The following is a 26,356-nucleotide window of genomic DNA, read 5'->3' as shown; positions in this document are numbered from 1 at the left end:
GAGGGAAATTAATCCTCAGGAAAGGAAAATTTAATCTTTGTTTCTGTGGAAGGAATATTTCAAATAGGTTTTTAATATATCTTTCCTTTCCCTCTGTCTCTAGAAATTCAAAAAGCTAAATCAAGGAAGAAGCTTCTTTTGCATTTTGGCTTTGCTTCTGTGAAAGCACAAATTGTTTTCCATTTTGTTTTGAATATAATTTAGATCTAAATAAAATTTACCTGTTCAGTCAGAGATATATCCTTTAGCAAAGGACTTGTATAAAAATTACCTTGTGTGTTTAGTTATAATAATGGTACTAATCTGTTCGAAATTTTTTATGTCAGAGAAGGTAATAAGCTCTCCATTGTTTTCTCTTTTTTGCTTTAGGTGTAATGTAGCAGCAGGAGTTTAAAATTATTGAGAACAGAGAGTTAAAATTGCTCAAATCAAGGACCTCTACTGGTACTGCTTACATTTACTCAGACTCTTTGGAGGCCTGTAATACATGTTCTCAGGAAAGGGTACTGGTGTCAGACACAGGCTTCTAGCAAATTAATGCTTGGGATCCATTTAATATGCACAAACAGGTAAGATGAAAATGTGCTAAGAGGAAGAACTTAGTTACCTGACTTCAGGTGCTAAGAAAGTCAAGTTACTATGCACTGAGTCTAGAAGGCAGCCACATGCCTTTCTTGGTGGCTGTCAGCTTGTCTCCTTGTACCTGTGTGTGCATGTAACCTCCATCTATAGCCAGCAGTGAGTCAGTTGTTGCAGTGCTGGACCTGGTGAGGTGAATTTGAGGTTAACCTTATTATAGGTCTAGCTGCTGAAAGATTTTGTTGTTCTTTTGGGGAATTAGGGTAGAGAATGAATCCCTAAATGAGTTCACTTTCATCCCCACTGCCTATACTCTTCCTTCTTGTCTCACTACCCCTATTAAAGCCACTCTACAGAGAATTTATCACAAGGTGCCTTAGGAACAAAGAGCATGTCTGAAATAAGAACCATAGGTGTCATTAATACAAGAGATTTCTTATTTCTCTGCCCATTTGGGTAGGGGTGGTACTCGCTAAGGTCAGGCAGGGAGAGCCCCTCTAGACTGTTCCTGGAGATCTAATCTGTTCATAGATGGCCTTGTTGCTGTAAGATGAGTGGTACAATGGTATTTGAGTTTCCTGGTGCCATACATTCTTTGCCTTCATATGCTGCTGTCAGATGTCTAGGAACACCAGAGGACTATTCCTTTTGATATGCTGACACTAAACCCAAGGACCAGAGGAACATTAGATAGATATTAGAAGAGTGTTTCTTATGGCCTTTCATAATTTTCACTAAAAAGAGTGTTGAAATCCTGACTTGTGAGTGGTGTGTTCTTATGCATATTGAGTGTGGATGAGAGACCAAAGCAACAAAGCTTTTTGTTTGGGTTTTTTTTTAATATCTACAAGTGTAAAAGGAAAGACTATTTCTCCTTTTCTCGTATCTGGGAAAATATTGGATGTGACAATGTCATGTAGATGAATGATGAATGTCACAACTGGCAGGATGAAGAACTGATTGTGTTAAGTACATTGCTAATTAGACTGTGAAAGAAGACAGGAGTTTAGCAAAGTGCTAAGGCATTTATCTAAAGAAGCTGATTTGCAGTAAATACCAATTAAATAAAATTTTAGAAGGTACATAAAATAGCAGAGTTCAAATGTATATCGCACGGAGGAGAGTTTTCTGCGGGAATAGTCCACATTTGTCTGGAGACAGTCTGGCTACTTACTCTGAAACTTTGTGGATCTGTGTCCCCTTGACTTTTCTAGTTTCCATTCTGGATTTTACATGTTGCTTTCTCAGAATCATTATACATTAAATGTAGCCTTTATTGGAAAAGGAGAAAGGAAGAATTTTCTGAGACATCAGTGAGGGTTATCTGTTTTAAACCCATCTGGACTGGTGAGTCAAGTCCCTTGGGCCAGAAGCAGGATGCCAGCCACAAAATTCAGAGCTAAGGAGACCTTGCCAAGTAATGACCTTGACATTTAGGAGCTGTTTACTTATCATTTGGAAATGATAAATAGCTAGAGATGGCCTCCCTGCAACCTCTAGGATCTCCTGGGAACAGCTCTCCTCAGAGGGAATCAGGTGCTTTCCACTCACAGCTCCAAGCCATTAGCAACAGGCTTTCAATGGGGAGCATCTTGTAGCTGGTCATACCTTTTTCAAACCTATGTTCTTGTGAACTGTGATGGTTGTTTGTCAGTCCTTATGTATGTGATGTGAATATTTTTGATGTCCTGTGATTTCAAAATTGAGTACTCAGCACCAACTGTTTGCTTTTCATGTGCTCACCAGGAGGTGAGTTTTAAATAGAAAAGAGAATATTAAAAAAAAAAAAAATGGCACTGGACTCTTTCTGAAGGGTATATATAAAGTCTATATTTATAGTGTGCTTGCATTCCTTCTACAATTGGTTTGTATTGTTTATATTTGGTGTGTTGTGGTTGATTTGTAGTAATATATTGGAACTTACTCCCTTTAAATAAACTTTTCACTATGCAACCAAGAACTTTGTCTTCTTTCTAAGGCTAGTGAATATCTTGATATAAAAAATTCAACTACTGACCTTCCAACAAAACAAGAATATAGTTAGTTTTAGGAGCAAAGAAAGATGCAGATACACAAAATACACTTCACAATGTGCAGGAGATTCTGATGCAAATGGATAGGAAAATGCTCTGTTGTCAGCTCGTGATAATGGTTCCAGCCACAAAATCTTTTGTGTGTTAAAATGACTTGCTGGAATATTTTTATGAGATTGTACTGAATGCTTGAGGAATTGGAGAGGAACAAGCAAGTAGCCAAGCTCATATAATGGACATAGGCAGAGTTTGAATACTTTACCCTCCAGTTCTTCATACTGCTACTTGTCACCTCCATTTGCAGAGATCCCCTAGATCCTTTGTAACTTCAGCTTTCAATCTGGAGGATTTAAAAACATCTCTTCAGTTATCAGATACTCATTAAATTGTCTAGAGAAAAGTGCCCTTCACAGCTCCTCCCAGCTGCTTTGCCCCTCAGCTTTATCATACTACAAAGGCTCTACTTACATGTCCTGAAAGAAGCACTTGCTGGCCAAAATGAGGAATGAAGCCTGTAGCAGGAATCATCTTTTCTCACCTATCTTAAGTTTGGTAGGACAAGTGCTACTGAGTTTCAATTCTCTGTTCTAGTCTGATGTTCCCTTGGAACACTTTTATAAATTAATTGATGGGCAGGAGCTGATCCAAAGAATAGATGATTCTGCCAAGTTAAAGATGTTTCATTGCAATTTAAGACCACCAAAGAGAAACAGTGCTACAGCTACTTTATTTGCATTGCACACAAGATACATCCTTGTGCTTGGCTCAGACCTAGGGCCAAGAGGAAAACTAAGATAAACTGTGGGGATGCAGGGAAGTGAGGCAAAATTTCACATTAGTTCTTCCCATCCACCTCCACTCTGCCTCTCCCTTTCCCCCATCTGTAACTTTTGTGGATGGGCTGCAGCAGAAACACTCTGATCATGAGTTACTCTGTGAAGGTCTTGCAGCAGGTTTTGTTGCCTGTGCCAGGGAAGTGGCTCTTCCCTGTTTCAGGTGAATAGGGAGAATATTGTACTTTGGCTGCTGAACTCCTGTCACTGCTTTTAGTAGTGTTTGATTATCAACAGCAGTTTTAAGTTTAGCAGAGCTACTCATTGTTATACAGGTGGTATCAGTTACCCAGTGGAGCCTCTGTAGTAACACACATATACACACATGTAATTACTGTTCAAGGAGTATCTGCCTCTGCCACCATCCTGCCTTCAATATGAGCCCTGACTGCAGAGTAAGAGAAGCAAGGTTCACACCTGCTCTTTTTCATGAAGGCTACAAGAAATGTGTATGCTGATTTAGGAACTGGCAAACAAATTATCTCTCTCTGGGAAACATCATGTGGCTTGGGCTCAAGAAATGGTGAACGTCTGGGACATAAGTCCTTTGAGGAGTGGCTGAGGGAGCTGGGGTTGTTTAGGCTGGAGAAAAGGAAGCTCAGGGGAGACCTTATCACTTGCTTGAAAGGAGGCTGTAGCCAGGTGGGAATTCACCTCATCTCCCAGGCAGCCAGTGACAGGACAAGAAGGCATAGTCTCAAACTATGCAAGGGCATTAGAAGGAATTTCTTCACAGTAAGGGTGATTATATACTGGAATGGACTGCATGGGGAGGTGGTGGATTCAGCACCCCTCGAGGTGTTTAAGGAAGGACTGAATGTGTAGTGCCCATGTCTAGCTGATACGGTGGAGTTCAGTTATTGGCTGCTCTCGATGATCTCAGAGGTCTTTTCCAACTAATTAATTCAGTGATTTTGTAGAGGCTGATTTGGTACGAAGGCACGGCTGGTCCCAGCTTCGGAAGGCCTCATCAGCCGACCCTACTCCCCCCTACCTCCTCCCGGCTTGGCATTGCTGCCGCCGGCACTGCCGCTAATGGGGCTGGCCGCGCTGAGGGCAGGGCGGGTCCCGCGGGCCGCTCCGCAGCTGTGGGGCCGGGCCGGGGGATGCCGGGGCCGCCCCCCTGCGCCGCGGGGCTTTAATGTCGGCGCTGGGGGTGCCGCCGTGCTTCTCAGCATGCTGCGCTCCTGTCGCCGGGGTTGGCCGGGGCCTGCGGGCAGCGTCCGGCAGGGCGGCCTCGCCTTCTACGTGCTCTGGGCTCTGCGGGAGCCGCCGCGGCGGCTCGGCAGGTGCGGCCCGGCCCCGGCCTTGCGCGAACGCGGCCGGTCCCTGTCAGGGCTGAGCTCCCCGCGGGCCGGGGCACCTGCACGCCATGCCTTGGCCCCTCTGGAAATGCCGCTGCCCGAGCGGCTGCGCTGCTCCTGCCCCTGGCGGTTCTCCCTTCCCACCGGTTATTTCCTTCCCGGCATCCTTACACGGTTTGGTCTTTAAATGACACAAGCCCTCTCCTTTCACCCTTCCCTGGCATAAACGTGTTTTCAGGAGTCGTCATATATTTTTCCACCTTTTATTTTTCTCCTTGATTACTATCTCTTGGTTTTTTTTCCCTCCTCTTGCAGCCAGTCCAGCCAGATGGGTTTCCAGGCTTGGCTGCCACTGCCATTGCCAAAGCAGCTGGTGGTGTTCGGGCTGGGAGACTGGAGCTGTTACTCTCCGGACACGAGCATCGCAGTGGATGTGCTGGTGTCCCCAGATGTCGCGCCACAGCGGGTCGGCACGCTGGAGCCCACCCGCAGGTTACAGCAGGAGCTGCCAGGGTGTCAGGAGGGGCATCTTGGAAAAGCTTTTTGATCTCTGGTGCTGTTCTACAAAAGCTGCTCAGGCCCATTGGTCCTCCACCATGGTGTTTCCCTCTAGCAATGATTCTTTTTGGCTGCTTTCGGGGTTAGATCTCTTTTGGCTTTGGGCTGTTATCATCTAGTATGGGAGCAGGAATTTTGTCCTGGTCAGTGTCACTTGTGGGCTGAAAAGCCATGGTCCCTTGTGCAGGTCTCTGGTGTGGGAAGATGACTGGAGAACAGATATTTTCATGGCCTCATTGAAAGAGATGGACAAAGGCAACCCTGTGAGGCTTGTCCTGACTGTCAGTGGACAGGTAAAATAATTGACTCTCCTCTTTTCCTGTCTAGGGTCCCAAATGTTGTTACTTCTCAGCCCCAGAACCTCTTCTCTCTGCTTTCCTTTTCCTTCTATGCTACTCTGAGCTGACAAACATGAACCTGTTAATGCACGTCTGTGATTAGCCTGAAACCTCTGTGATGTTTCAGGCCTGTCCTCTGAACACAGTTTTGCCAGAACACCCTGTGTGTTGCAGGAGATGGGCAGCAGACAGCTGTTCACTTTCAGTTCCACTCTCTCCTGAACTTTGGTACTTAAATAGTTGTACCTTGAGCTGAAGCCAATGGATTTAGGATCTTGCTAAAAAAAAGCATTTGGCTTTCCTTTTCCTAGTTTGTTTTGTTGGTGTGGGGGCTGAAAGGTAGTTTATTCCATTGCAGAGAATCTGTCCCTCACAAGACATGCTTTTGCTCATCCTTTGTATGGAGCCTTTGAATGGAGGCTAGCACACTTACAGCCTTTTATTCTGTCGCTGTTTCTGCTGCAGCTGCTCCGAGGTGTCTCCAGCAGTACACCCGCCCGTTCTTTTCTTGTACCAGAGACCACCCAGTCACCAGTACTCCCAGCAGATGATAGGCCACTTGGTCAGGACCTGGAGGATCCTACTGGGGTATGTGTATTTTGGAGTCATCTTCTTGTTATTTCACTTTTTTCTTAGTATCTTCTTCCTCACCAGTAGCCATTCAGTTGACGTCTAGCTGAAACATTTGCTGCCATTTTTTCAGTGGAGATATGGCTAAGCAAATTCTGGACCCAAAGTTTCTGTCGTGCTGAAGCAAGATATATTCTCCATTGAAATGCCTTTTTAAATGTTGGATATACTAGTTCTTGGTGGGATGGTCAACTAATCCCCTTCATTCCTAGTACAGATAGCCTTTTTGCCCTTCCACGTTCTAGCTGTGCCCAGCAGCTAGCAGTCTGAATGCTGCCTACATCACACAGCAGCAGATAGATGTATTGCTCTGCATCTGTTTGGCAGCTGATACTGATGGCATGTTGGCTCTTAAAACTTAATGGGATGATGAGCTTAACAACAGTTACCACATCTCTGACCCAGTAAGATGCAATTCACAGTAGCCTCAGGTGTCTTTCTTCAGGGCTGATTTGACTGGGGCTTATGTCACAGGTTAAGAGTCAGAGCTCAGAGGTGGCTGCCAGAGCATCCAGACCTGTGAAGAACATCCAACCACCACTGAGGACTGTGGTGGTACCCTGTACCCTGAAGTCACCAGCTGCAAAGGTGGAATCCAGTGAGGCCTGGAGGAAGAGTCCCAACCAAGGACCACCAAGAGTCCACTCCAAAAAGCCCAGAAAAGTTTTATTTGAACCCACAGCATCTGAGAAAGATCTTGATGAAGAAGGTAACTCTGGTAGCTTCCAACTTTATTTTACAGGTCTTGTCTGAATGATCTGTCAATGCTGCTGGGCTGCACCTTCTCAGTCTTTTTCTCTATGTACCTCCAAGGCATGATGGGCTTGTATGTTTGGCTTTGAAATACTAAGAATGGTCTTTATTCCTGGGTCAGCTGCTTGATGAGTTTTTGCCTGCTGGGAAAAGGCCAGAAATGGAACATGGGATATTCTTAGTGTCACCACTTTTTACTGTGACATAATGCCTATCTTTTCATCCAAGTAAAAGTGTTTTCTAAATTAAGACAAATATTGTTAGTCTTGTTTTAGAAAAGAATAAATTGAGGCACAAGAAAATTACCTACTGTGATGTTCTGTAAGCTGCATTACTCTGTACCCCTACTAACAGCACACCACTTGGTCCATAGAAGACATTGGTTATTATTACAGTATAGAAAATATGGAAAGGAATATATGTGTGTATATATATATATATAGTATAATTGTACTGACTTTTGAGTACTAAGAAGGTACCAAGGGATTTGGAAACAAAGCCTTAGGCTTCTGGAGTGGGAATTCTAAGTCAGCTCCAGAGTGTGACCAAGTTTATGTGTAAAAGTTTGTCAGTAACTTAGTGGTCCCCATAAGAAATTACATACTGGGACTTGGCTTGCTTGTCATAAAGGCAAATATAGCTCCATCATAAAGATTTTTCTGCTGCAGGCAGTGTGAGCAGGGAAACAAACTTCCATCAGAGGGGTAAAATGCAATGGCAACAGCATTTGGCAGTCAGAGGAAGTGTGCCCTGCTCCTACTATCTTCTGCATTTCCTCTGATGAGACTTAGTTCATGATTCTTGGTCTTGCACCTTGTTTGTTGCAGTGAGGTAGCTTTGTGCTGGAGGTTGGAGGAAGGTCAAAGGGCTCTTGTACAGTGGAGCTGATCACTTTCCACAGTATGTCTTCTGGCTGCTTTATGAGGCCATCTCTGTGTTCCCTCTGCAGATCTGGCAGTGAAGGAGTTGCAAGGTGAGGATTTGGTTCCTAGATCCTGGTTTGTCTTTTCAGTCATTCAGTGGTGGTGTTCCTTCCCTTCAACATCAGAAGCCTCTCATGCTTCATCCTGTATCTCCCCAGTGATCAAAAACAAGTAGGTTGTGTGTATATACTGTTCCTTTTCATGCAGTTGCCATCAGTGCTTCCAGTACTGTCAGGCTCTCAAATATGTTTCTTTAGCCCCTCTGAATCTCAGGCATACCTCTGGGTACATAGCTCTTTGAGGAAAAAAGGTAAGATATGAAATAGACTTTGACTAAAAAGTATTTTTTTTAGCTTGCTCAGCCAACTGCAGGGGCTTGGGGGTGGAAGGGAGGAGGAACAGAGCAGTACAAGGAATACCTCTGGAAGCAGCTCCAGGCTTCTGATTGTTCTGTCTTAGACACTGACAAGCTGTCCCTGGGTAGCCCTCCCTCACGAGGAGTAGTATGGGGCAGGTAGCACAACTGGGATATCACTTTTGGAGATGGGCTAGTAAATAGGGGACATCCAAGCATGTCTGAAGTGGCAGCTTGGATGCATCCAGCTACTGCTTCCTCCTGAGTTCTCTCTAAGTACAGCAATTATTCCCCCAAGCCAACTGAAAGTATTGCTCAGGGAGGTATGTCTTTCTCCCCTGCAGAGGGAAGGGACATGGGGCCCTTGCCTTACCATTTCCCCCCTCTGAGCATTCAGGTGGCTTGTTCTCCCCAGCAGGGAAGGGAGCTGAGGGTGTCTTGTTTGACTGCTCACAGGCCTGTGCTCTTCCCTCCCCAGGCAGTCCCAGCCCTCGATGGTGCCATGCCATGTGCCTCAGTGACCTGGGGACAGCTGTTCTCATTGGTGGAGAAGGTGTCAATCAACAGTCCTGCAGGGATGCTTTCTGGAAGCTGGAAACTGGTGGGTACTATAGGGTTGTCAAAAACAATGGAGACAGTGGGACTTGAGGATGGCTCATGGAGATGGGAGGGGATACTTGGGCATCTCTGTGCAGATGGAGGGGACAGCAAAGGCATCACGCCTGGCATGTCTCGAGGCCGAGCTGACAGCATAAAGCACCTTGTGAGGCTCTGGGAATGTACTTGAGAGCCCTCTAGGAGCTAAGGTACAAGTTCTGGAAAGAGATGGAATTTTAAGGGGGAAAAGCAACAGTGGCATTTGCAGTCTGTGTGTTGACTGGTGGGGAAGTGTGAGATACAATTCCAGTGTCTTGTGTCTTTCTGCGCCTCACTGGTCTTCTCTTTCACCTTACTATTCCCCATCACTCCTTACAGAAACAATTCTGTATGAGTTCCCTCTAGCCCTGAATCAAAGGAGAGGAGGAGACAAAGGGAGCAAGGTTTTGTGTAAAAAATTTATGGCATATTCTTTAAATTCTAGAGAAATCAAGAGTGTTTTTGAATTCCCACACCATGTGTCTGCTGTTGCTCCCACAGACAGTGATTTATGGCTTCCAGTGGGTTTCCAGCTACAGAATGCCATGCCATCATGCTTGCATGGTCACACAGCTACCTATGACCCTGACACCAAGCGTATCTACATCTTTGGGGGCATAAGGGAGGACAAAGACTACAGCAGCATGTACATTCTGGACACAGTCACCTGGAAATGGCTCCTTGTGGCTGTGAGTACTGCATCTCTTCCAAGACAAAAGTGCAGGAGGGGTGGCAGGTTCTGTCTGAATGTGGCAGTCAATGCACCCATTTCCTTAGTCCAATAGTGTTTGTTCCACTGTTGCTATAGCTTGTCTGAGATGTATAGTTGGGTTTGACAGGTATTAGGAGGCTGTGTTGAAAAGCCACATGCTGAACAGGAACCAGGTACTGTGCCTACAAGGCATGAAGCAATGTGAAAAAATGGTTGCTGCAGAGGGCTGTGCCTGACCAAGCTCAAGGGTGGGACATATTCTACAAGCAGTGGAAGTGGCCTCTCATTTTATACGGTGCCATTGAGAGCTGCACCAGATGCTGAGGTTAAGAGACAGTCTTCTCAAATCAGGAACTGCCCTGAGCACAGCAGAATTCTGAGCCTTGTCAGCATGGGACTGTCTCTTTCCTGGTAAAGCACAAAGTAGCTTTTACAGGGTAAGCATGGATGAGTTACCATGAGTTCTGTTCCCTGACATCTTCTGAGGAAGGTGTGGGAGGCTGATTTCCTTTTCTTATCAGAGCATTCTGGTGGTGTAGAGCATGCCAAGAACATACTGTCTGCCTGCGTAGCAAAGATCTGGCTGGGAAGCCAATAAAGTGAAAATTGAGACTTGTCAAACTCACTGCATGATGTGGGCCCCTTTCCTATGGGTCATGCAGCAAATAATGCACTTCTTGTAACAAATATATATTGAACTTTTTCTAGGCGAAAGGGAGGATACCAGTGCTCACCTACCACAGCGCAACTATCTACCACAAGGAGCTCTTTGTTTTTGGAGGAACTTTCCCTAGAAAGGCATCACTGGCAGTTGCACCCTGCAGCAATGTGCTCTATGTCTTCAATCCAGAGCATGAGATTTGGTATCAGCCCATTTCAGAAGGGGAGAAACCTCTACCTAGGCTTGGGTGAGAGTGCTCTAATTCCAGCTATCAAAAAATAGTGCAGAAAACCTCTGCTTACATTCCCTCCCACACCAGTGTGATTTTCTAAGTATTAGGCGATTATTTTCCACCATGTACTCCTTAAGACAGGGCTGTGTTTAGAGCAATGGGATTCTCAGTACCTCCTGTTGTGAATCCTGATGGGATTCTGTCCGAGGTGTAGACTGAAGCTATGGCAGCACAGTAGAAGAGGCCAAGGCTAAAACAGAAGTTTTGGGAACTTGCTGAAGATGTTTTATTCATTTGCTTGCTCTCTGCCCAGGCATTCAGCTACTCTATTGAAAAACAAGCTGCTGATTTTTGGGGGTCGGAGGACTTCTCTCTACCTTAGTGACATGCACATTCTGGATCTGGGTAAGAAAGTCTGTGCCATGTGTCTGCCTTGGGAAGGTCTGTTCCAAGACAGGGAGTGAGGTGTGCTCAATGGGAAAACAGCAATAACATTATACAAATTCCTGACTAGACAATGGAGATGAAAAACTATGGCTTAAAAAAAAGCCCTTTCTGGGGCAATAAGGGAGGGGATGAAGAAAAAACAATGGCTTTTTTTGGAAGAAGTTGGGTAATAAAGAAGACAGGTTGTTGATGTGGCAGGGTTTTTGTCTAGTTATGAGGCTGAGGTTTTTTGACATGTCACCTGCCTTTTCTTGGTCTGTCAGGTTTCATGGAGTACACACCAGTCCCCCTGCTGGCAGGACAGCCTTCTGCACGTTGGTAAGATTCTATTGCAGACCCAGGAGCTGTCTTCTTCTGTCACTTCTTTGAAGCCAGATTTAAACAGTGCTTGTGATCAGACCCAGCTGCATATCTCTGTCCCACTAGTCAAAATACGTGGATCTTCTCTCTGCTGTGGGCCCAGGAATTCCTGTGCTGTCCTTGATGGTGCTAGTATGGTGTTGGGGGATATTACTTAGCCTCCCTGGAAATCTGTCTTTCAGGTTAGGCTAAGTCTTCTGCCCTGTGCTAGTAAATTGTATGGCCTGCTGTTTGGTCTTCACAGTGTGTGGAGAGGTAGTGTGCCACACAGAGGAACAAACTCCTGTACCAGGACTATACTGTTCCTAAAGGGACAGAATTGCTCACTGTAACAATGATCTAAATTAATGAAGAGCCCAGCTAACCTGCTATCTCATCCCACAGAGCAAAGCATAGGAGTTTTGATAGCTCCTTTTGAGATAATGAGTTCCTCTTCAGGCCTGATTGTGGCCTGCCCTGCAGAGGCAAACTTCTCTTTTAGGGTTATTCTGAAAATCAGGGCAGAGAGAAGCAGAAATCAATTTTCTTCTTGCAGCTTAAAGCCCCCATCCCTGCCCATTGCTGAGGCCATCCAAGCAGGTTTTGTTGTAGCCACCTTTTGACTTTGCTTTACTCACAGTTTTCATGCAGCTCTGGCTGTGTCGGACCAGAAGGTTCTGATCAGTGAAGGCTGCAATGCCAGAGGAGCCTTCCATGATGCCTTTGTCTTCCACCTAGGTGAGTGACTCTCCTGCAAATACAGCTTTTGATAGCTGAACGTGACTCTGGGGCTGCAGTGGTGTTTTTGAACACCTAGTCTAGTCCATTTGTGTCATCCCTTTGCACCAGGAATGGGCTTGTCATTATTGATATCCCCTTTCCATTTCAGATACTCTTTCATGGAGCACAGTGATCCACCACGACCTCTGCTCTGTTCCCCGAGCTGGCCACACATTGCTTGACCTGACTCCTGCCCACTTAATAGATATGGACAAGGAGAAGAAAGAGGAGCAGAACCTGCACAAGGTGTTGGTCTTTGGGGGCTCCAACTGTGCTGGGACCTTTTATAACAGCACAGTCAAGATCCAGCTGGACCTAGGATAATGCATGATTCTCAGAATGAGCCTGAACAGCAAGTCTCTTCACCAGATTAAATACAGATATGGATGGCAATAAATGAGTCCAAGCAACATGGCAGTCCAGGTATCTGTATGTAGGTGAATGCCACCTTGGTACAAGTGATTGTGGGTTTATAAAGTCTGAAGGCCATGGGTATTGTTCTCCTAGGGTACCTGATATACAGTATCTGGGTTCAGGTGCCAAAAACATTCAGTGGGATCTGAGCTGAGCCTGCACAAGCACACAGACACAAGGTTATAGGTTCCCTTTTTTCCCTACAGATTTTTAGCTGGAATTCCCAGGGCACTTTCAGCTTTGAAGGTGACTTAGGTGTTTGGTTTCATTTGGGATGAATGGAATAGTATTTACTGCTGCTATTTGTCCTCAGCGTAATAGGTACAGGTATGATTCTGGTTTGGAGGGAATCTGGGGTGGGATTCCCTTGGGCAACAGTCTGCAGCTGAAGGCTAGGAAAACACCTAGAGTGGTAACTGAGGAAGGGAAAAAGAAGAGAATAATTTTCAGTGTAGGGGAGAGAGTTGGTTGTGTCTTGCTGTCACAATCACCTAGCTTTTCTCTAGGCAGACCTTTTATAAATTCTGTGCTCTGGTTATTGCAAGGGGTCACAGAGTTGCTGACTTGGCTTTTTCAATACCCCAAGAAGGGTTAAGCTATCTTCCATCAGAGACTAGATCTTATTGTTTATATCCATGGAACTGATGACTCTGCTGTGGCTCTGAGTTGGCTCCAAGGATAAGCACACTGTGTACGCTGATTCCCTGATGCTCTTTCTGTAGATGGTAAAAAGAAGTAACCCCTGTGGGGAATACAGAATTGGCTCAATGCCTCACATTTGTTTGTGGCCACATTCCCCAACCCAAAGCCGTACAGAGGGAACTTCTGATCATAACGGATACTTCTGCTTTAATCTGCTTCATGGAGATAGACTGCATAGAAAAAATGAGTAGCTGCAAGTGTTCCAGCACAGTCACAGCTCCTGTAAGCCATCTACACTGTTTCCAGGTCTTCTGTCTTTCCCTACTCAAATTGGAGGTGTTATCTTCTTTATCATGCCAGCTTTCTAGATTTAATGAGTAGAAAGGCTTCAAGCTCGCAGCTCTGCAGGAGTATCTGGCTGCCGGGAAGGGTGGCTTATTTTGAAGGCCTCTAACTCCAAGAGAGCTTTATTTATTCTGGTTATTGTGGGATATGGACCCATGTCCACTTTGAATCTGTAAAAGGAAAAGAATTTGTGAAGTACTATGAGTTGGAGAGCCAGTGCAGGAGTGAGCAGAAGTACAGAGCAGTGTGATAGGCCTGCCTAGTATGGGAGAATCTCACAGGCATTTGCACTAACAGAAAAAGTTGATCCTTGTAAGTTTAAAAACAAATTCTAGAGAGATTAATCAGTGCCTGGAGAGGTTGTAAAGGCTTCATCTCTAAAGGTACTCAAAACCAGCTGGATGCAATCCTGTGCCACTTCCTCTAGCAGGGAAATTAGACTGGGTGACCTCCAGAATTCCCTTTCAACCCAAATCATTCTGTGATTGTGTGATCTTCACCAGATTTTTACGTAATGTGCAGTAAAAGGTAAGAAGACACCACTTTTCCTGGAATCATACAGCCACTGTATGTATGAGTTTAAGGCTAGAAACAAATAGTCTGATTAATCATTCCCTCCTGTGTGCAGTGTGAGAATAGAGCAAACAGGGACAGAGAATATGGAGTGTGGGCAACCTCAGCTTTTCTAAGGTCACAGATCAGGTTTACCCAGGGGCCTCTAAGAGGAGACCACAACTCCTTACTTCCAAAAGAGACAGTATTTATGAAAAAGGAAAATTCATGGAGAGAAGAAACATGGAGGAGGGATACTTTATAAGAGGCAAAAGGAGCAGCAGAAGGTAAGATCTGACAGCCTAGCATAAGTATGTGTGTTGAAGAATATCTCAAGCTTAGCCTTAATTACCTTTCAGCATTGGCAACTTGAGGCACTAAACACAGATCAGCCATGGAAACCTGCAAATATAGCAGAGAAAAGGGGTTAGAGTAACTCAGAGCCTGTTCCCTCATACTTCCCAGTGGTGGCAGGCTTTGAGACCAGGACAGAAATTATTTTATCAGCCAGTACAGAGGAGTTGTCATGATGATCTAATTCTTTAATTCAGCATTAATAACACATCAACAGTACAAGAAAAAGAACTTCATTGCAGTCACTAGTAGAAGCCATCAGCTTTTAGGGAGCTTTACATTTACCAGCTGATCATTGACATGACCTCAAGGACACTGTGCTTCTATGGCAACTGCCTCTGAGCAAACAGGTCTGCTGGCAAGCTGCAGATGGAGGTGATGGAGGGAGGGGGTGTTTGCATGGCTAGGAAAAGTTAAGTAAATTTTGCTTGTTTGCACTGCAGGAGTATCAAGCAGGTCCTGCCAATGTCAAGACTTGATATGTGATAGGGCCTCTGTACACAGGCTCAGAGACTTGCAATCTGAAAGACTCAAGGACAGTGCTGCTGGCTGCCTATCTGCACAGAAAGAGGCAGCTGCCCCCACTCTGCTCCCCAGGTCACAAAGCCTTGGGTGCCTCTCAGAGCACATGTTATTCTCCAGCATTAGATCTTGTAAGTAGCCTTCACCTGCCAAGGGCTCCATAAGGCTGCTACTAGACAGTCCTCTGCATCCCAGCATAATGCAGGAGCTTTCTTTTTTCCCTAAGGCTTCTATAGGAAAGATCTTTTACCTCTTTTACCTCTTTTACCTTTTATTAGCAGAACTAATAAATGGAAAATGCCTGAGCTACCTCTAGTTTGGTAAGGGCCAGAACAGCTTTTACATGAGCTCTGTGAAATCTGTCCATAGTAAAACTGGATGATCAGAGCAGAAAAATACAAAGTTGGTTAAAGGTTCCATAGAACAGAGCTGAGAACTGAACCTATGTTTTTTGAGCCAGGCTTTGCCCCTATGACAGGACATGTTGAAGTCCAAATCCCATAAAGATGAAATATCTTTTTCCATATCCTTGAGTACGAGCCAGATCATAGATACAGCTGCAGAATCTGGCCATCAGCAGGTTGTAGGCAGGGACAAGTAAACACCTGCATAACTCTCTGCTAGTCAGTAATGGCCTAAGTAGGATCCTTGCAGCTGGTTTTTGTTATGGTGAAGGCACTGCATGAAATTCTAGGTACTGGATGGGGTTGTGCTCTTGTCTCCTTTACTGATTTTCTTTCCTATTTTAGGGGAAGATTCTGGGGTTTTCAGTTCTGCGATGGCACATAGGACTCTCTCAGATACTTACTTCATCCCCCACACAGTAGCGTCCAGCAGTCTGCTGCAGAATCTGCTCCAGTGCTGTCAAGAGAGGTGGTACACTGGAGTGAGGCATTGGAAAGTCAATTGAAAGGGACACTAAAACACTTTCTAGACTGGGAATTGTGTACAAGGGCATCTTAACCCTGAGCAGAGTATGAAAAAGGAGCATTTTGGGACAGAAACTAGAAGGAATAGATATCTTACTATAGTTATGGTAGTCTTTAGGGTCCTTCAGCTTTTCTGGACCCAGGGTGACTTCAGCTGCTTCAGACTGCACTTGAAATACTATAAGGGTAATGTAGAAATACGTGATTGTGGAGAGGAAAAATGCAAAAGTTCAGTCAATTTGTGTCTGTCAGAAGTGAAGATGGGCCTGTCATTGCAGCACATGGGGAAAGCGTTTTGAGGGAACCAAAAGCACTTTATTTCTCTCAAAGAGGCAAATAAGTACCCTGCTACTTGCAAGACTCTGTGGGAGTCTGCCATTAGATGTCTGATTACAAAAGCATATCTATCTATCTATGTAGAACTTTGGAAGTGCTGTGAGCCCTTGTGCTTCAGAATGAATCAGCTGCTATAGTGTGCAAGATGGCACCAGGTTTCCACTCTTCCAGGTGCAACAGTGGAAGTGTTCTGTGTACATCTTTCCTCTCAGATCCTGGGGATCTACCAGTCCTGGAGAAGAGACTGGGCAGGAAGAGCACTATCTCTGCCAGTACACCAGCCTAGGAATATCTGTAGTTCTACTTGAAAAGGCAAGTAGAATGCCAGTGGTGCAGTATTTTCTAAGGTCAGCCAAAATACTGATCATTTTGGATGTGGGATGTACCTTGAAAGCCAGAGGTGATACAGTTCTGAGCCCATTCCATTTTTTTCTCCCCTATTTGTTTCAGGACACTCAGGTTCTGTGAAGGCAAAGCAATTGCTACATTAGATGGCTACTGCTGGCCACTGCTTACCCACTGTGTCATCCAGTGGAGGAGAGGGGAGATAAGGAGTTGCCAAGGCTGAACCCCTGGCCTGAGTTGTGTTGGTTGGGTTAGCCCTGACCTCACCTGCACTGAATCATGCACCCTGCTGTATCTTTCTCTTGGTACTACCCTTCTGTAACAGTTGCCAGGGTATCCCTTTACCTCTTCCCTTTGGGCTGCTCAATTCTCTTCATCCCAAAATGTCCTAGTCTCTGCAGTAAAACCATATGGATTCAGCTCTTTCTAGAAAGAACTCTGGGATGCTATAGGATTTTCTGTGTTGGAAATACTGTATTGTTGCCATTAGCATGGTCAGGCAGAGGTTAAGCAGATTTCATCTGCTAGCACACCAATCTGAAGTTCTGCCACACAGTTGGCTGGTAACAATTTAAGGAGACTGAGAATTTCAGAGGCAGAAATCCTTTCTGATTCTCTCATTTGCATGGATCTGACAAGGCAGTACCTGGAGTGGTTGAATGCCAGAGACAATGTGATCAGCGATCATTCTGACTTGGGCTCTCTTCTTTGGATCTTGGGGCAGGAGCCTGGGGTTAGGACGTGTCTCTTCTAGGTAATTAATTATAGCTAGCTGTAATGAACAAAGAGATAATGGGAGGTTATTGGAGAGCCAAGGAAAACTTCACATCCCGAACACCTGGGAAAGGGGAGCTGATCCAAGAGAATACGACAGCTTTTGAAGGCAGCTTGTTACCAATCCAAGGAACAGAATAACCCCTCTGACATCTGCCTGTGACCATTTGGTCCAGCTATAATTTCAGGCAAATCATGAAACAGCCATCGAAGTCAGACTACAAACTGCTTAGTGAAAGGTGGAGTTATGAACCAAAGCAGAACTGAACTTAAATCCTTGGCAGTAGTTTCCCATCAGGGACTATTTGCTATTTCTGTTTCCAAGTGGGATCATAAATGCCATCTCTTTTTCCAATGTATAGGTGAGAGCTCTGGGGAAAAATATGGGACAAAGCCATCCCATCCAGATTGGGCAGCAGGCTGGAGTGAAAGGTTAACTGATATGGATGTAGCTGATAACTCACTGACTGAGAAAGGATGATTCCATCAATTTTCAAGGCTGGGACTTGCTGCATTGGATTCAGTGCCTTGAATTCAGCAGAAAACTGTGGAAACAAAACTGAGTTTACTCTACAGCAATAAGAAATTCTTCCTCCTTGTTTTCTTCTCCCAGGACCCAGTTACCAAATTTTTTTTCCCTACCTCTTTTTTTTCTCTCTAATACTAATCTTTGCAGTAAATTATACTGTACTTATTAGTCTTGCAGCTAAGCTCTCACTGGGGCTCAGGGATCACTGCAACCAGGGCCAGACTGCCTTATCTCTTGATAAAGCACCACTGCAATGCCCAGAATGGGTGGTACTGCATTGGTGCCACCATTACTGTCTCAGTTGTCCAACTCTGCCTTAGCCCATACCAGCCCACTGAGCCAGTGGTACTATGAGGTGCACAACTCCCTCCTATAGACGCCCAAGTAAGATCTCGGTGAAGACCTCTTTTGGCAACCCACCTCTTCCTTTTGCAGGCCCTTTGCAGCCCCCTGCAATATCATTTAGCATCTTTTGGACATCCCCCTATCCCCACCTCCATGCATTTTCTGGTGCTAATTGAATGAGGTTGAGTCTGTTTAAAGTGTGGGGCAGCTTCTCTGAAGTCTGTGCTCCAGACATATTCAGTTGTATCATGGTAAGCAAAAGATCTTCAGCCTTATGGATTCAGTCACAAATGTTTGAGAGAGAAGAAGGCCTCTAGTCTCCTGCAGTCATATGCTCCTCCTGTCTCACATGCCAGGGAATACTGGCTGAAAGCAACTATTAATTACACAGAAGTGGTGAGGAATTTAGTAATTTTGCCTGTGAACTTTCTAGTGCTAATCCCAAGTCTCCTAATGATCCCCAAGTTCAGTACCCCTGGAGAGAGCTGTGGTATTTTTATCCTTACCTGCTGCCCTCCATCCTTAATGAGGTTCACTGGTACCAGGTCATACGAAATTCCTTTCAGAGCCAGTGCTAGGGAGAGCAGAGTGTATAGCTTCAGATAGCTACACTGGGACCAGTTTCATTGGTAGAGGGCTCAGGGAAATGTTAGCATCTACATTTGAAAAAAGACCCCATCCCTCAAGGAGGGTAGTCTGAGTCCACTTAGAAGACAGAGCTCTGGCAAATGAAGGCCCAAAGCACTAAAGATAGTCCTGGCAAAACCACTGTGTTTTTCAAAATAAGCTTTGCAACTCTTTGCAGCACAGCCCTTCCTGATTTGGCTTATAGAGGGCAGGGGACCATGTGCTCACCTGTAAAAACTTTGTCTCAGTACAAGTAGGGATCATTCCCAGCCCTGTTTAGCTCTCAAGACCTGGGCAGACCAGAGTCTGAGGCAGTGTCATGAAGCCCTCTTATCTGTTCCTCTCTATTCCACCTGTTCCAGGTAAGCAGCAGTCTTCCCCTCCTTCCCCCCTTCCTCACTGTTCCAGACTCATGTTTGCTGACATCTCTGTTAATAAGTGATTGATTAATTGGGTTAGGGAAGGATACTGCAATACTGAGACAAAAAAGAGATCGACACTGCATCTTACCGGTTCGCACTCTCCAAGAACAGGAACTTCGGAAATAGCTGTAAAGTATCGGCTGAGAAGAGAAAGATAAAAGGGTTATATGCTGGGAGCACCAGAGAATGTATGTAAAGAGGAGAATACAGGAACAGAAGGCATTTCAGGAACTGTTATGACAGGGGAGAGCAATGTTTGGAGGAGAGAAGGCTTCTTTCTTAAAGTAACTCTTCCTGATTTGGGCATGCAGGTACTATCACTGTCTCTCATAATAGCCTTTTCATCATCCAGTTGCACCTGATGTTTCCAGCAATGTACAAATTATTCCCTATTAAGCGTCCCTCTTTGTCCCTATCCAATATTGCTAACTTCTATCCCATGTTAGATTTCTGAAACAATTTCTGTATTGATTGTGCCATTGAAGCACCTGCACTGGGTATTTGCATGGCATGAAATAGCTTTTCCAGCCATGCAGGGGAAAAAGCCAGATCTCTTTCCAAATAAGAAGAGCTTCTGCTGTTCGAGCTGAAAGCCACAAAGGCAGATAATTCATCTCTACCTGAACTGTAACACTAAGGCAGCCTTCCCCGATGCTTCCACCCTGTCCAAACTCTCACCTTTTCAGATGCCATGATGCAGTTGTCTCCACAAAAAGCTCTGTGTTTTCCTTTTTAACTCAGCTGGAATGGGGGAAGGCTTCTCTCCTAAAACCAATGAGGAAAGGACTATGCCCCCTAATCTGTGCTCAGGGCACAAAACCCAGCCAATCCTGAGTCACCGCAGTCACCCTCTCCCAGCCCTGATACCAAAACCATTAACCAGATTTAAGCTTGGAAGCACATTTAGGAACTGTTCTTATTTCTGTAGTTTTTCATCCAGAAACAAGATACCTAGAGAGCCTCCCATGCTGTCACCAGTTGTCAATGCAGGAATCTAATCCTGGAGAACAAATAAAAGAAAACCAAATCTGCTTGCAGAATTTGTTTCACTAGGGAATGACTGCTAGCTCTGGGAATGGGCTGCCTTTGCAGGGAGATTCGTTAGTGTGCTCCTGTAGCCCACCTCCCACCAGTACTGGCCAGTACAGAGGATTTTCTACATTGCAGATATGAGAGAAGCTGCTACTCTGCTCTCAGACCGACTCTATGTAAAATAAAAGATTGCTTTTTTTTGTGTCACAATCTTTTCTTTCTGCACAAGAAATTGGTACCCATGTATGTCTCTAAATAAACCTGTAATCATGTCTCTCCTTGCTTACACAGTTCCAATGGCATGACATGGATCTCTCTGTGTCTCTACCCTCCAAAAATGCATAAAACTTTTTCCAGAGACTGGCAGAAAGACAAAAGAAAGCAGGGATATGCTCATATAGTCTGTAAACAGAAAACCAGAGACACATATGATCCATGTGCTCCAGTCCTCTGTAAACTTCATGCTTCTCCTTCAGTTTTGATTGGCTCAAATATCTTCAGATAAGGTATGTCTTTGACTAAATTACTCAGATTTATAAGTGAGGAGGAAAGTGATGGCAGTAGTTGTAACACGTTAGTGGACAAAGCATTCACTGATTTTCTTAAATTCTCTTCTTCTGGGATCAGGGCATTAGAAATATCAGCTATGTTAATTTTTCAAATGTTTAGCCTACTGAGTTTCAGGGAAAGGAACAGAACTATGGCTTCAAAAGATAAACAGAGCATTCATGAGATAGTAATTTTAATTGCTTTCCCTGAGGACCTTGCTAATGATTTTTTTTGGCTCAGAAATCCATGTCCTTTACCACATCTATTTTGGACTCTGCCCTTTCAGCCAGCAGACATTTCTCCTGATTCTCTCTGCAGTTCTTTTTTGGTTTTACAGCCTTTGGTATCATTTGGAATAAACTGTGCTAAGCTAATTGCCTTGCTCTGTAATTTCAAAGCCCTGGGGGATTTCACCAAAAAGAACATGGAAACCAACTCATCGTTCAGCTGGGAACTGTCTCCAGAGGTTGGGGCATGGAGTGGTCTCTTGAGTTTATGCTGTTTTGCTCCTAGCAGCAGGGCAGATCATAGGCAAAAATAAACAGCTAGGACTAGAGACAGAATAAATGTTTTGTCCTCCATGGACAGAACCCAGAGTGACACTGGGTCTTCCTCGGAGGAAATGCTGAGCATGGTCCAGGGAAGTCTCAGGAAAGAATTTCCTGCATTTACTACCCTGTGGGATAAAATCCCAAAACCTGCAGTTTAGACTGGAGCTGGGATGGTAACAGGAGGACAGAATATGCTTGATGTCTTCTGAGAGTTCTGGTTTGGTTCTGTTTTCATTTCTGGCAATCAGTGAGGAAAATGTGGGCTTAAATACCAGTCCAGAGTACAAATTTGGGAAACGCGCTTCCCTGTTGTGAAAGAGAGAAGAAACACCCCAAACTTAGTGTGTTGACCTCTTAGGATTCCTGTCTGCTTCAGTACGGTCTACTCTGGCTACCTCTTTCCAGGCGATATGTGGGATGCACCTGGGAAGGCCGAATCTCTCACCTTTCCTGAGAGCCATCAAGCCCAGCAGCCTGCACACAGACAGTGCTCCTTGGGGGCTGGCATGGGGGACACCTCGGTGCCTGACAGTCACTGCTTGTACTCTGCTGACTTCAAATGTAAAGCTGAAAGAACAGATTTACTCCTAAATTCTTAGTATCTCTTCAATAGCACTTGCACGCGAATAAAATATGGTAAGTATCACCGCTAAAAGCATTAACACACTAGAGCATTTTATTTAGCAAGGGGTTAAATGCCTTGTTTTCCATTGCGACAGAGACACGGCTGCAGGCGGGGGCGCGGTCGCCCCGGGAACCGCCAGCCCGGCCTTCCCGGGGTGCCGGGGCACCAGAACCCACAGCCGGCGACAAGGCCGAACCGAGCGAGGCCGGCGCAGGCCGAAGGCGGAGAGCCGCCGCCCCAAGCCCCGCTCTCTCCTGCTCTGGCGCCGCCATCGCCCCCTCTCCCCTCCCGCCCCGCGGGGAGAGCGCGGAGCCAGCGCCGCGTACCTTGGCGGCGGCAGCGCTCATTGCCGTCCCGGCCTCCGCTCAGGGCTCGGCTGCTGCCCGGCACCGCATCCCCGGGACTGCATCCCCCGGCGTGCCCCGCGCCGCGCCCGCGCTCCGTGCCCAGGATGCGCCGCGCCCGGCGCGGAGCAGCGCGCGGCGGGTGCCCGCGGATGCCTCCGCGCCAGCGGGAGCCCCGCCGGGGGCCGGGGGGGCCGGAGCGGCCGGAGCGTCCCGCCGCCCCGCCCGCCGCCACCCGCCCGGCCGCGCTGGCCCTCGTCACCCTGCTCAGCTTCGCCTCCCGCTTCCACCGCCTGCGGGAGCCGCCGCACGTATGGTACGGGCCGGGGCGGGGCGTGCGCCCCTCCGGCCGGGCGCTGCCCGGGGTACGGGTGGGTGCGTGTCCGCCTCCTCCCGGACACCGCGGCCGGGACTGCGCCCTGGCTCCCGGCCCGCGCCCCCTCCCCGCCCGGCCTTGCCCGGAATGGGAAGGATCCCTGTTTATGGCCGGCAGGTGGACGGGACACGGCAGTGAGGGCCACGAGGATGTGCTGCGCTCTCAGGCCAGCCCGGCCTGGCCCCTGCGCCCTCCCCGCTGCTCTCGGGACGTGCTGCAGGGAGGGCTCTGCGTCCCGGGGAGCCGGTTTCGGGGATCTCTGTGCAGCAGGCCGACTTTTTAATCTTGCTAAGGCAATTTGGAATCAAAAGGGCAAACCAGAGGTTTTAGAGTTTTAGAGGTTTTTTTTAGAGGTTTAGAGGTTTTAGAGTGATAATATCAAACTGTTTGAAAAAAGGACCTTTCCTACAATGGCAGTGCTCTATGATTTCCCACTGAGTCTAACGCATTGTCTCATATGGAATGCTATACTCGTATGGTAGTAACCCTCTATACTATAAAAAGCATAAGTAAAAAGACCTTCCTGGATTTTTTTTTTTTTTCTTCTTGACTCTCTTCAGTATTGTAGCAGATTGGTTATTATGATTTGTGTTTTGTTGGTGTGTTTTTTTCCAGTTGGGATGAAACTCATTTTGGGAAGATGGGAAGTTACTACATTAATCGGACCTTCTTCTTTGATGTCCATCCCCCTTTGGGGAAGGTAAACTGCTTTTCTGTTACATGTTTCAGAAGCCATAGGAGTGGGTCAATTAAAGTCTGCCTCTGCCTTCTGGCCAAGGGATGTGGTGAACAACAAAGTCCTTCATAACTGTTGTTGACATCATGGCAGTTTGCATTGTGTCCAGAACCTCAACTTGCAACTTACTGCCTTCACAAAAAATGCTTCAAAAATAAGAAAAGCAAACAGTATTGCATGATGAGTTTTTGAAAGGCTTGACATGAAAAAATCAATTTGACCATTGGAGAGCATATGTAGTAGAAACCTGTATTTTTAAGGAAGGAAACAGTTCCTGATAACTTAGGAGCAAATGAGATGCCTGCCACAAATGACCCTGAGAACACTGATTTCCTGTTCTGTAAATTAACTTATTTTAGCAACAGTGTGCTAAAACTAGTATAGTGTGGATGAAGGTGCATCCTCCTGCCTTGTCAAGGTTATCTTCCTTTCAGACTGACTCTCCTGAAATTAAAGGGATAGGGAGCTATGGGAGACTACAGAATTCTCTCTGCTCTATCCCACACCTGGTATTTTTCTTGACCTTGCAGTCATCCTTACAGTATGTTGCAAAAATAATTCTGATTTTGCCTTTAGGCAAAGGGCAGTTTGTATGCATATGATTTCTGTAAATAAACTCTTCTTTGGATGATGTGTCTGAATTACTTGTCCTCTGGATCAATGTGGCTTCTATAAAAACCTTACTTGCTGCTAGCCTGGATACTTTTTCCTCCAGTGTGATTTTTCTGACCAGTTTTTTCACCGTTTCTCTACAGATGCTGATTGGACTTGCTGGCTACCTTAGTGGATATGATGGTACATTTCCTTTCCAAAAGCCAGGGGATCGATACGAGCAGCACAACTACATAGGGATGAGAGGGGTAAGGCTCTGCAGGCTAGTGTCAAGATGGTTTGCTTTCCTGTGCCTTTCAATACAGGGTGTTACATCTTAAGAACAGCTCTCCCTGATCAGATCAGAGATATGTTTGGGAGGGGAGGGGTGAGGAGGGGAGGTGAGGGAAAAAGGAAGGGGAAAGGAAAGGGGAATGGGTGTGAGCTCTTGTCCACTGTGGGTGGGATTATAACTTCTCCCATGATCTTTTCCTGCAGTTTTGTGCATTTCTTGGCTCCTGCCTGGTTCCCTTTGCCTACCTCACAGTGTTGGAACTGTCAAAGTCACTGCCAGCAGCCTTACTCACGGCTTTCATCCTTATTTTTGGTAGGTGTTCCTGCTACAGCAAACTTGAGTATCTTAATTGTTCAGATAATTTAATTTCTGGATTACCATGTGTTACCTAACCAGAGGATATTTGGGTTAGCGAGAGACTTTCACAAAAGCAAAGTAATTCCACATTTTTTTATATAAATATGTATGAGGCTTTTTTATTGGTGGTCCCCTTAAGAATTTTACAGTCTTGTTTAGTTCATAGGTATTTCTGTTACTTACATAACCACAGTATTGGATTAGATTGCACCTTAATTTTAAAAATTTTTATAAGGCAGATGGTCAGGAATGATTTTGCCCACTAGTGAAATATTGGGGTTTTCCATGTGAATTATATGAATTACAGAGATGTTTAACAGGCCCTGCATTACTTTAGAAGAATTCACAATAAGAAATTAATAAAATCTGTTGTTGAATTGAGCCAAGTGGAGAAATTAACCTTGTAGATGGAGTTACCAAAATAAGAGTTTTTTAGAGGACATACAGGTATTGAGAAATGGAGACTTAAAGTATCAAAGCCATATTCATTATTTATAGGTACAGTCTGAAAGATGACTTCTCCTCTGGCATCCTATGGGACCATGGTGGTGCCTTAGGTAGATCATTGCTGGCTGTAATCCTCTCCATCCGAATATGTTACCAGTACTTTGCAAATGGTATTTCACAGATTTCACTGCTTTTTTTTTTTTTTGGTTTTGTATTTATTTTTATTTTTGTTTTGTTTTTTTTCTTTGTTATCCATGTAGGAGATGAAATGCTGTAATCTCCTGTTTCTAAAATTTCCTGTCTTCTTCTTGTTTTGACTACACTGAGGAAACCGAATTCTTACAATCTTAGATGCGCTTTGGAACTGCAAGTTTTTCTGACATTGCTGTGTATCTCTTTGCAGATACAGGCTGTATTACATTGTCCCAATATATTCTGCTGGATCCCATTCTGATGTTCTTTCTCATGGCAGCTGTTCTGAGTATGGTGAAATGTAACAGCTGTGCAGACAGGTAAGATAAGGATGATAATTTTGTTAAACTATAGGTATTTAATTTTCGCACAGTTAAAGTAATGTCTGCCACTGGTGATGTGTGAATAGTTGAATTGAGATTATTTCAGGAAATTTGAAGGTGAATATATCTGTTGATAGCAGAGAGAAATTTTTACTGTGACGGTTTGTGTAGTTAGGGAGAAAGTATTGTGACTGGAGTACACCAATTTACCTGTGACTGTCAGGTAAATTGGTGTACTCCAGTCGCAATACTTTCTGTTGACTTTATACTGACTATAAAAATCCTGCTGTAATTTGTTTGATTTAGAGAAATGGCCACAAAAACTTAGAAGGAAATATAGCTGGTGTGATTCTGAATAAAGTAGTCAAGTTGCTATGGATATTTGCTATAGACCCATCCAGAGAGGGTGGTGGTTCAGAGGTGCTGGGATATGTCAGAAGCCTTCTTTGTGGCTGGGCTGCACAGAGTTGTTTCCTTGAAATGCATCCTGAATTCAAAGACATAAAAAGTTGAAGTTCTTTGTTATTTATTTCATGAAACATTCAAGAACGGATTGTATCAATCTTAGTGTGTCTACAGTTCATGTGGCTGAAATGCTGCCTGCAGCATCATGTACAGCTATCCAAGGCCATCCTTATCTACAGCTCATTCCCCAGGGAATGCAAGCACTAAATTACAGGGCAGTGCTT

General features: G+C 45.2%; 3 protein-coding genes across 11 annotated transcripts in view; 2 read left to right on the top strand and 1 right to left on the bottom strand.

Moving 5' to 3' along the window:
- The first annotated feature begins 4,505 nt into the window (after window positions 1-4,505).
- Window positions 4,506-12,523, top strand: LOC148184014 (uncharacterized). 2 transcript variants are annotated; one of them, XM_088057217.1, is made up of 13 exons: window positions 4,506-4,734; window positions 5,065-5,241; window positions 5,495-5,600; window positions 6,111-6,233; window positions 6,750-6,984; window positions 7,978-8,001; window positions 8,785-8,907; window positions 9,444-9,631; window positions 10,363-10,562; window positions 10,861-10,952; window positions 11,258-11,312; window positions 11,974-12,071; window positions 12,223-12,523. In XM_088057217.1, the coding sequence occupies exons 1-13, from the start codon at window positions 4,622-4,624 to the stop codon at window positions 12,435-12,437; spliced, it is 1,749 nt and encodes a 582-aa protein (XP_087913343.1). In that variant the 5' UTR covers window positions 4,506-4,621; the 3' UTR covers window positions 12,438-12,523. The 2 variants fall into 2 exon arrangements, with proteins under 2 accessions (XP_087913343.1, XP_087913344.1); XM_088057218.1 differs by lacking the exon at window positions 4,506-4,734 and adding an exon at window positions 4,831-4,923.
- Window positions 12,524-13,356: 833 nt separating this feature from the next.
- GSTZ1 (glutathione S-transferase zeta 1) lies at window positions 13,357-22,468 on the bottom strand. 6 transcript variants are annotated; one of them, XM_014250062.2, is made up of 12 exons: window positions 22,333-22,418; window positions 21,827-21,948; window positions 19,928-20,014; window positions 19,338-19,389; window positions 18,707-18,774; window positions 17,791-17,871; window positions 17,199-17,324; window positions 16,594-16,669; window positions 15,969-16,049; window positions 15,751-15,803; window positions 14,419-14,468; window positions 13,357-13,684 (listed from the first exon to the last, which is right to left on the bottom strand). In XM_014250062.2, the coding sequence occupies exons 3-12, from the start codon at window positions 19,940-19,942 to the stop codon at window positions 13,558-13,560; spliced, it is 729 nt and encodes a 242-aa protein (XP_014105537.1). In that variant the 5' UTR covers window positions 19,943-20,014; window positions 21,827-21,948; window positions 22,333-22,418; the 3' UTR covers window positions 13,357-13,557. The 6 variants fall into 6 exon arrangements, with proteins under 6 accessions (XP_014105537.1, XP_014105539.1, XP_014105540.1 ...); XM_014250064.2 differs by lacking the exon at window positions 15,969-16,049; XM_014250065.2 differs by lacking the exon at window positions 19,928-20,014.
- The window catches only part of POMT2 (protein O-mannosyltransferase 2), a 27,512-nt gene continuing 23,613 nt past the window's right edge, over window positions 22,458-26,356 (top strand). For all 3 annotated transcript variants that reach the window (XR_015772868.1, XM_014249682.2, XM_088057215.1), the window contains exons 1-5: window positions 22,458-22,666; window positions 23,342-23,426; window positions 24,218-24,322; window positions 24,552-24,660; window positions 25,556-25,664. Coding sequence is in view for 2 of the 3 variants with exons in the window: in XM_014249682.2 (XP_014105157.2) it covers window positions 22,458-22,666; window positions 23,342-23,426; window positions 24,218-24,322; window positions 24,552-24,660; window positions 25,556-25,664 (617 nt within the window). In the remaining variant the exon portion in view is untranslated. The remainder of the gene's footprint in view (window positions 22,667-23,341; window positions 23,427-24,217; window positions 24,323-24,551; window positions 24,661-25,555; window positions 25,665-26,356) is intronic.

This window comes from Pseudopodoces humilis, chromosome 7 (assembly GCF_049639895.1).
Source record: "Pseudopodoces humilis isolate 2021_Gansu_Grassland_sample_001 chromosome 7, ASM4963989v1, whole genome shotgun sequence".
Lineage (NCBI taxonomy): Eukaryota > Metazoa > Chordata > Aves > Passeriformes > Paridae > Pseudopodoces > Pseudopodoces humilis.
This window is presented reverse-complemented; position numbering and strand designations above follow the sequence as displayed.

Bases quoted from the DNA above. Each gene is read 5' to 3' on its own strand.
- LOC148184014 (XM_088057217.1), top strand. From the start codon at position 4,622: ATGCTGCGCTCCTGTCGCCGGGGTTGGCCGGGGCCTGCGGGCAGCGTC. The intron at 9,632-10,362 runs GTGAGTACTGCA...AACTTTTTCTAG, and splicing joins GGAAATGGCTCCTTGTGGCT to GCGAAAGGGAGGATACCAGT. The intron at 10,563-10,860 runs GTGAGAGTGCTC...CTCTCTGCCCAG, and splicing joins AAACCTCTACCTAGGCTTGG to GCATTCAGCTACTCTATTGA.
- GSTZ1 (XM_014250061.2), bottom strand. From the start codon at position 22,353: ATGAGCGCTGCCGCCGCCAAG. The intron at 17,872-18,706 runs GTAAGGATAAAA...TTGTTTCCACAG, and splicing joins TTAAGGATGGAGGGCAGCAG to TTTTCTGCTGAATTCAAGGC. The intron at 13,685-14,418 runs GTAATTAAGGCT...TTCCTTTTACAG, and splicing joins CAAGTTGCCAATGCTGAAAG to ATTCAAAGTGGACATGGGTC.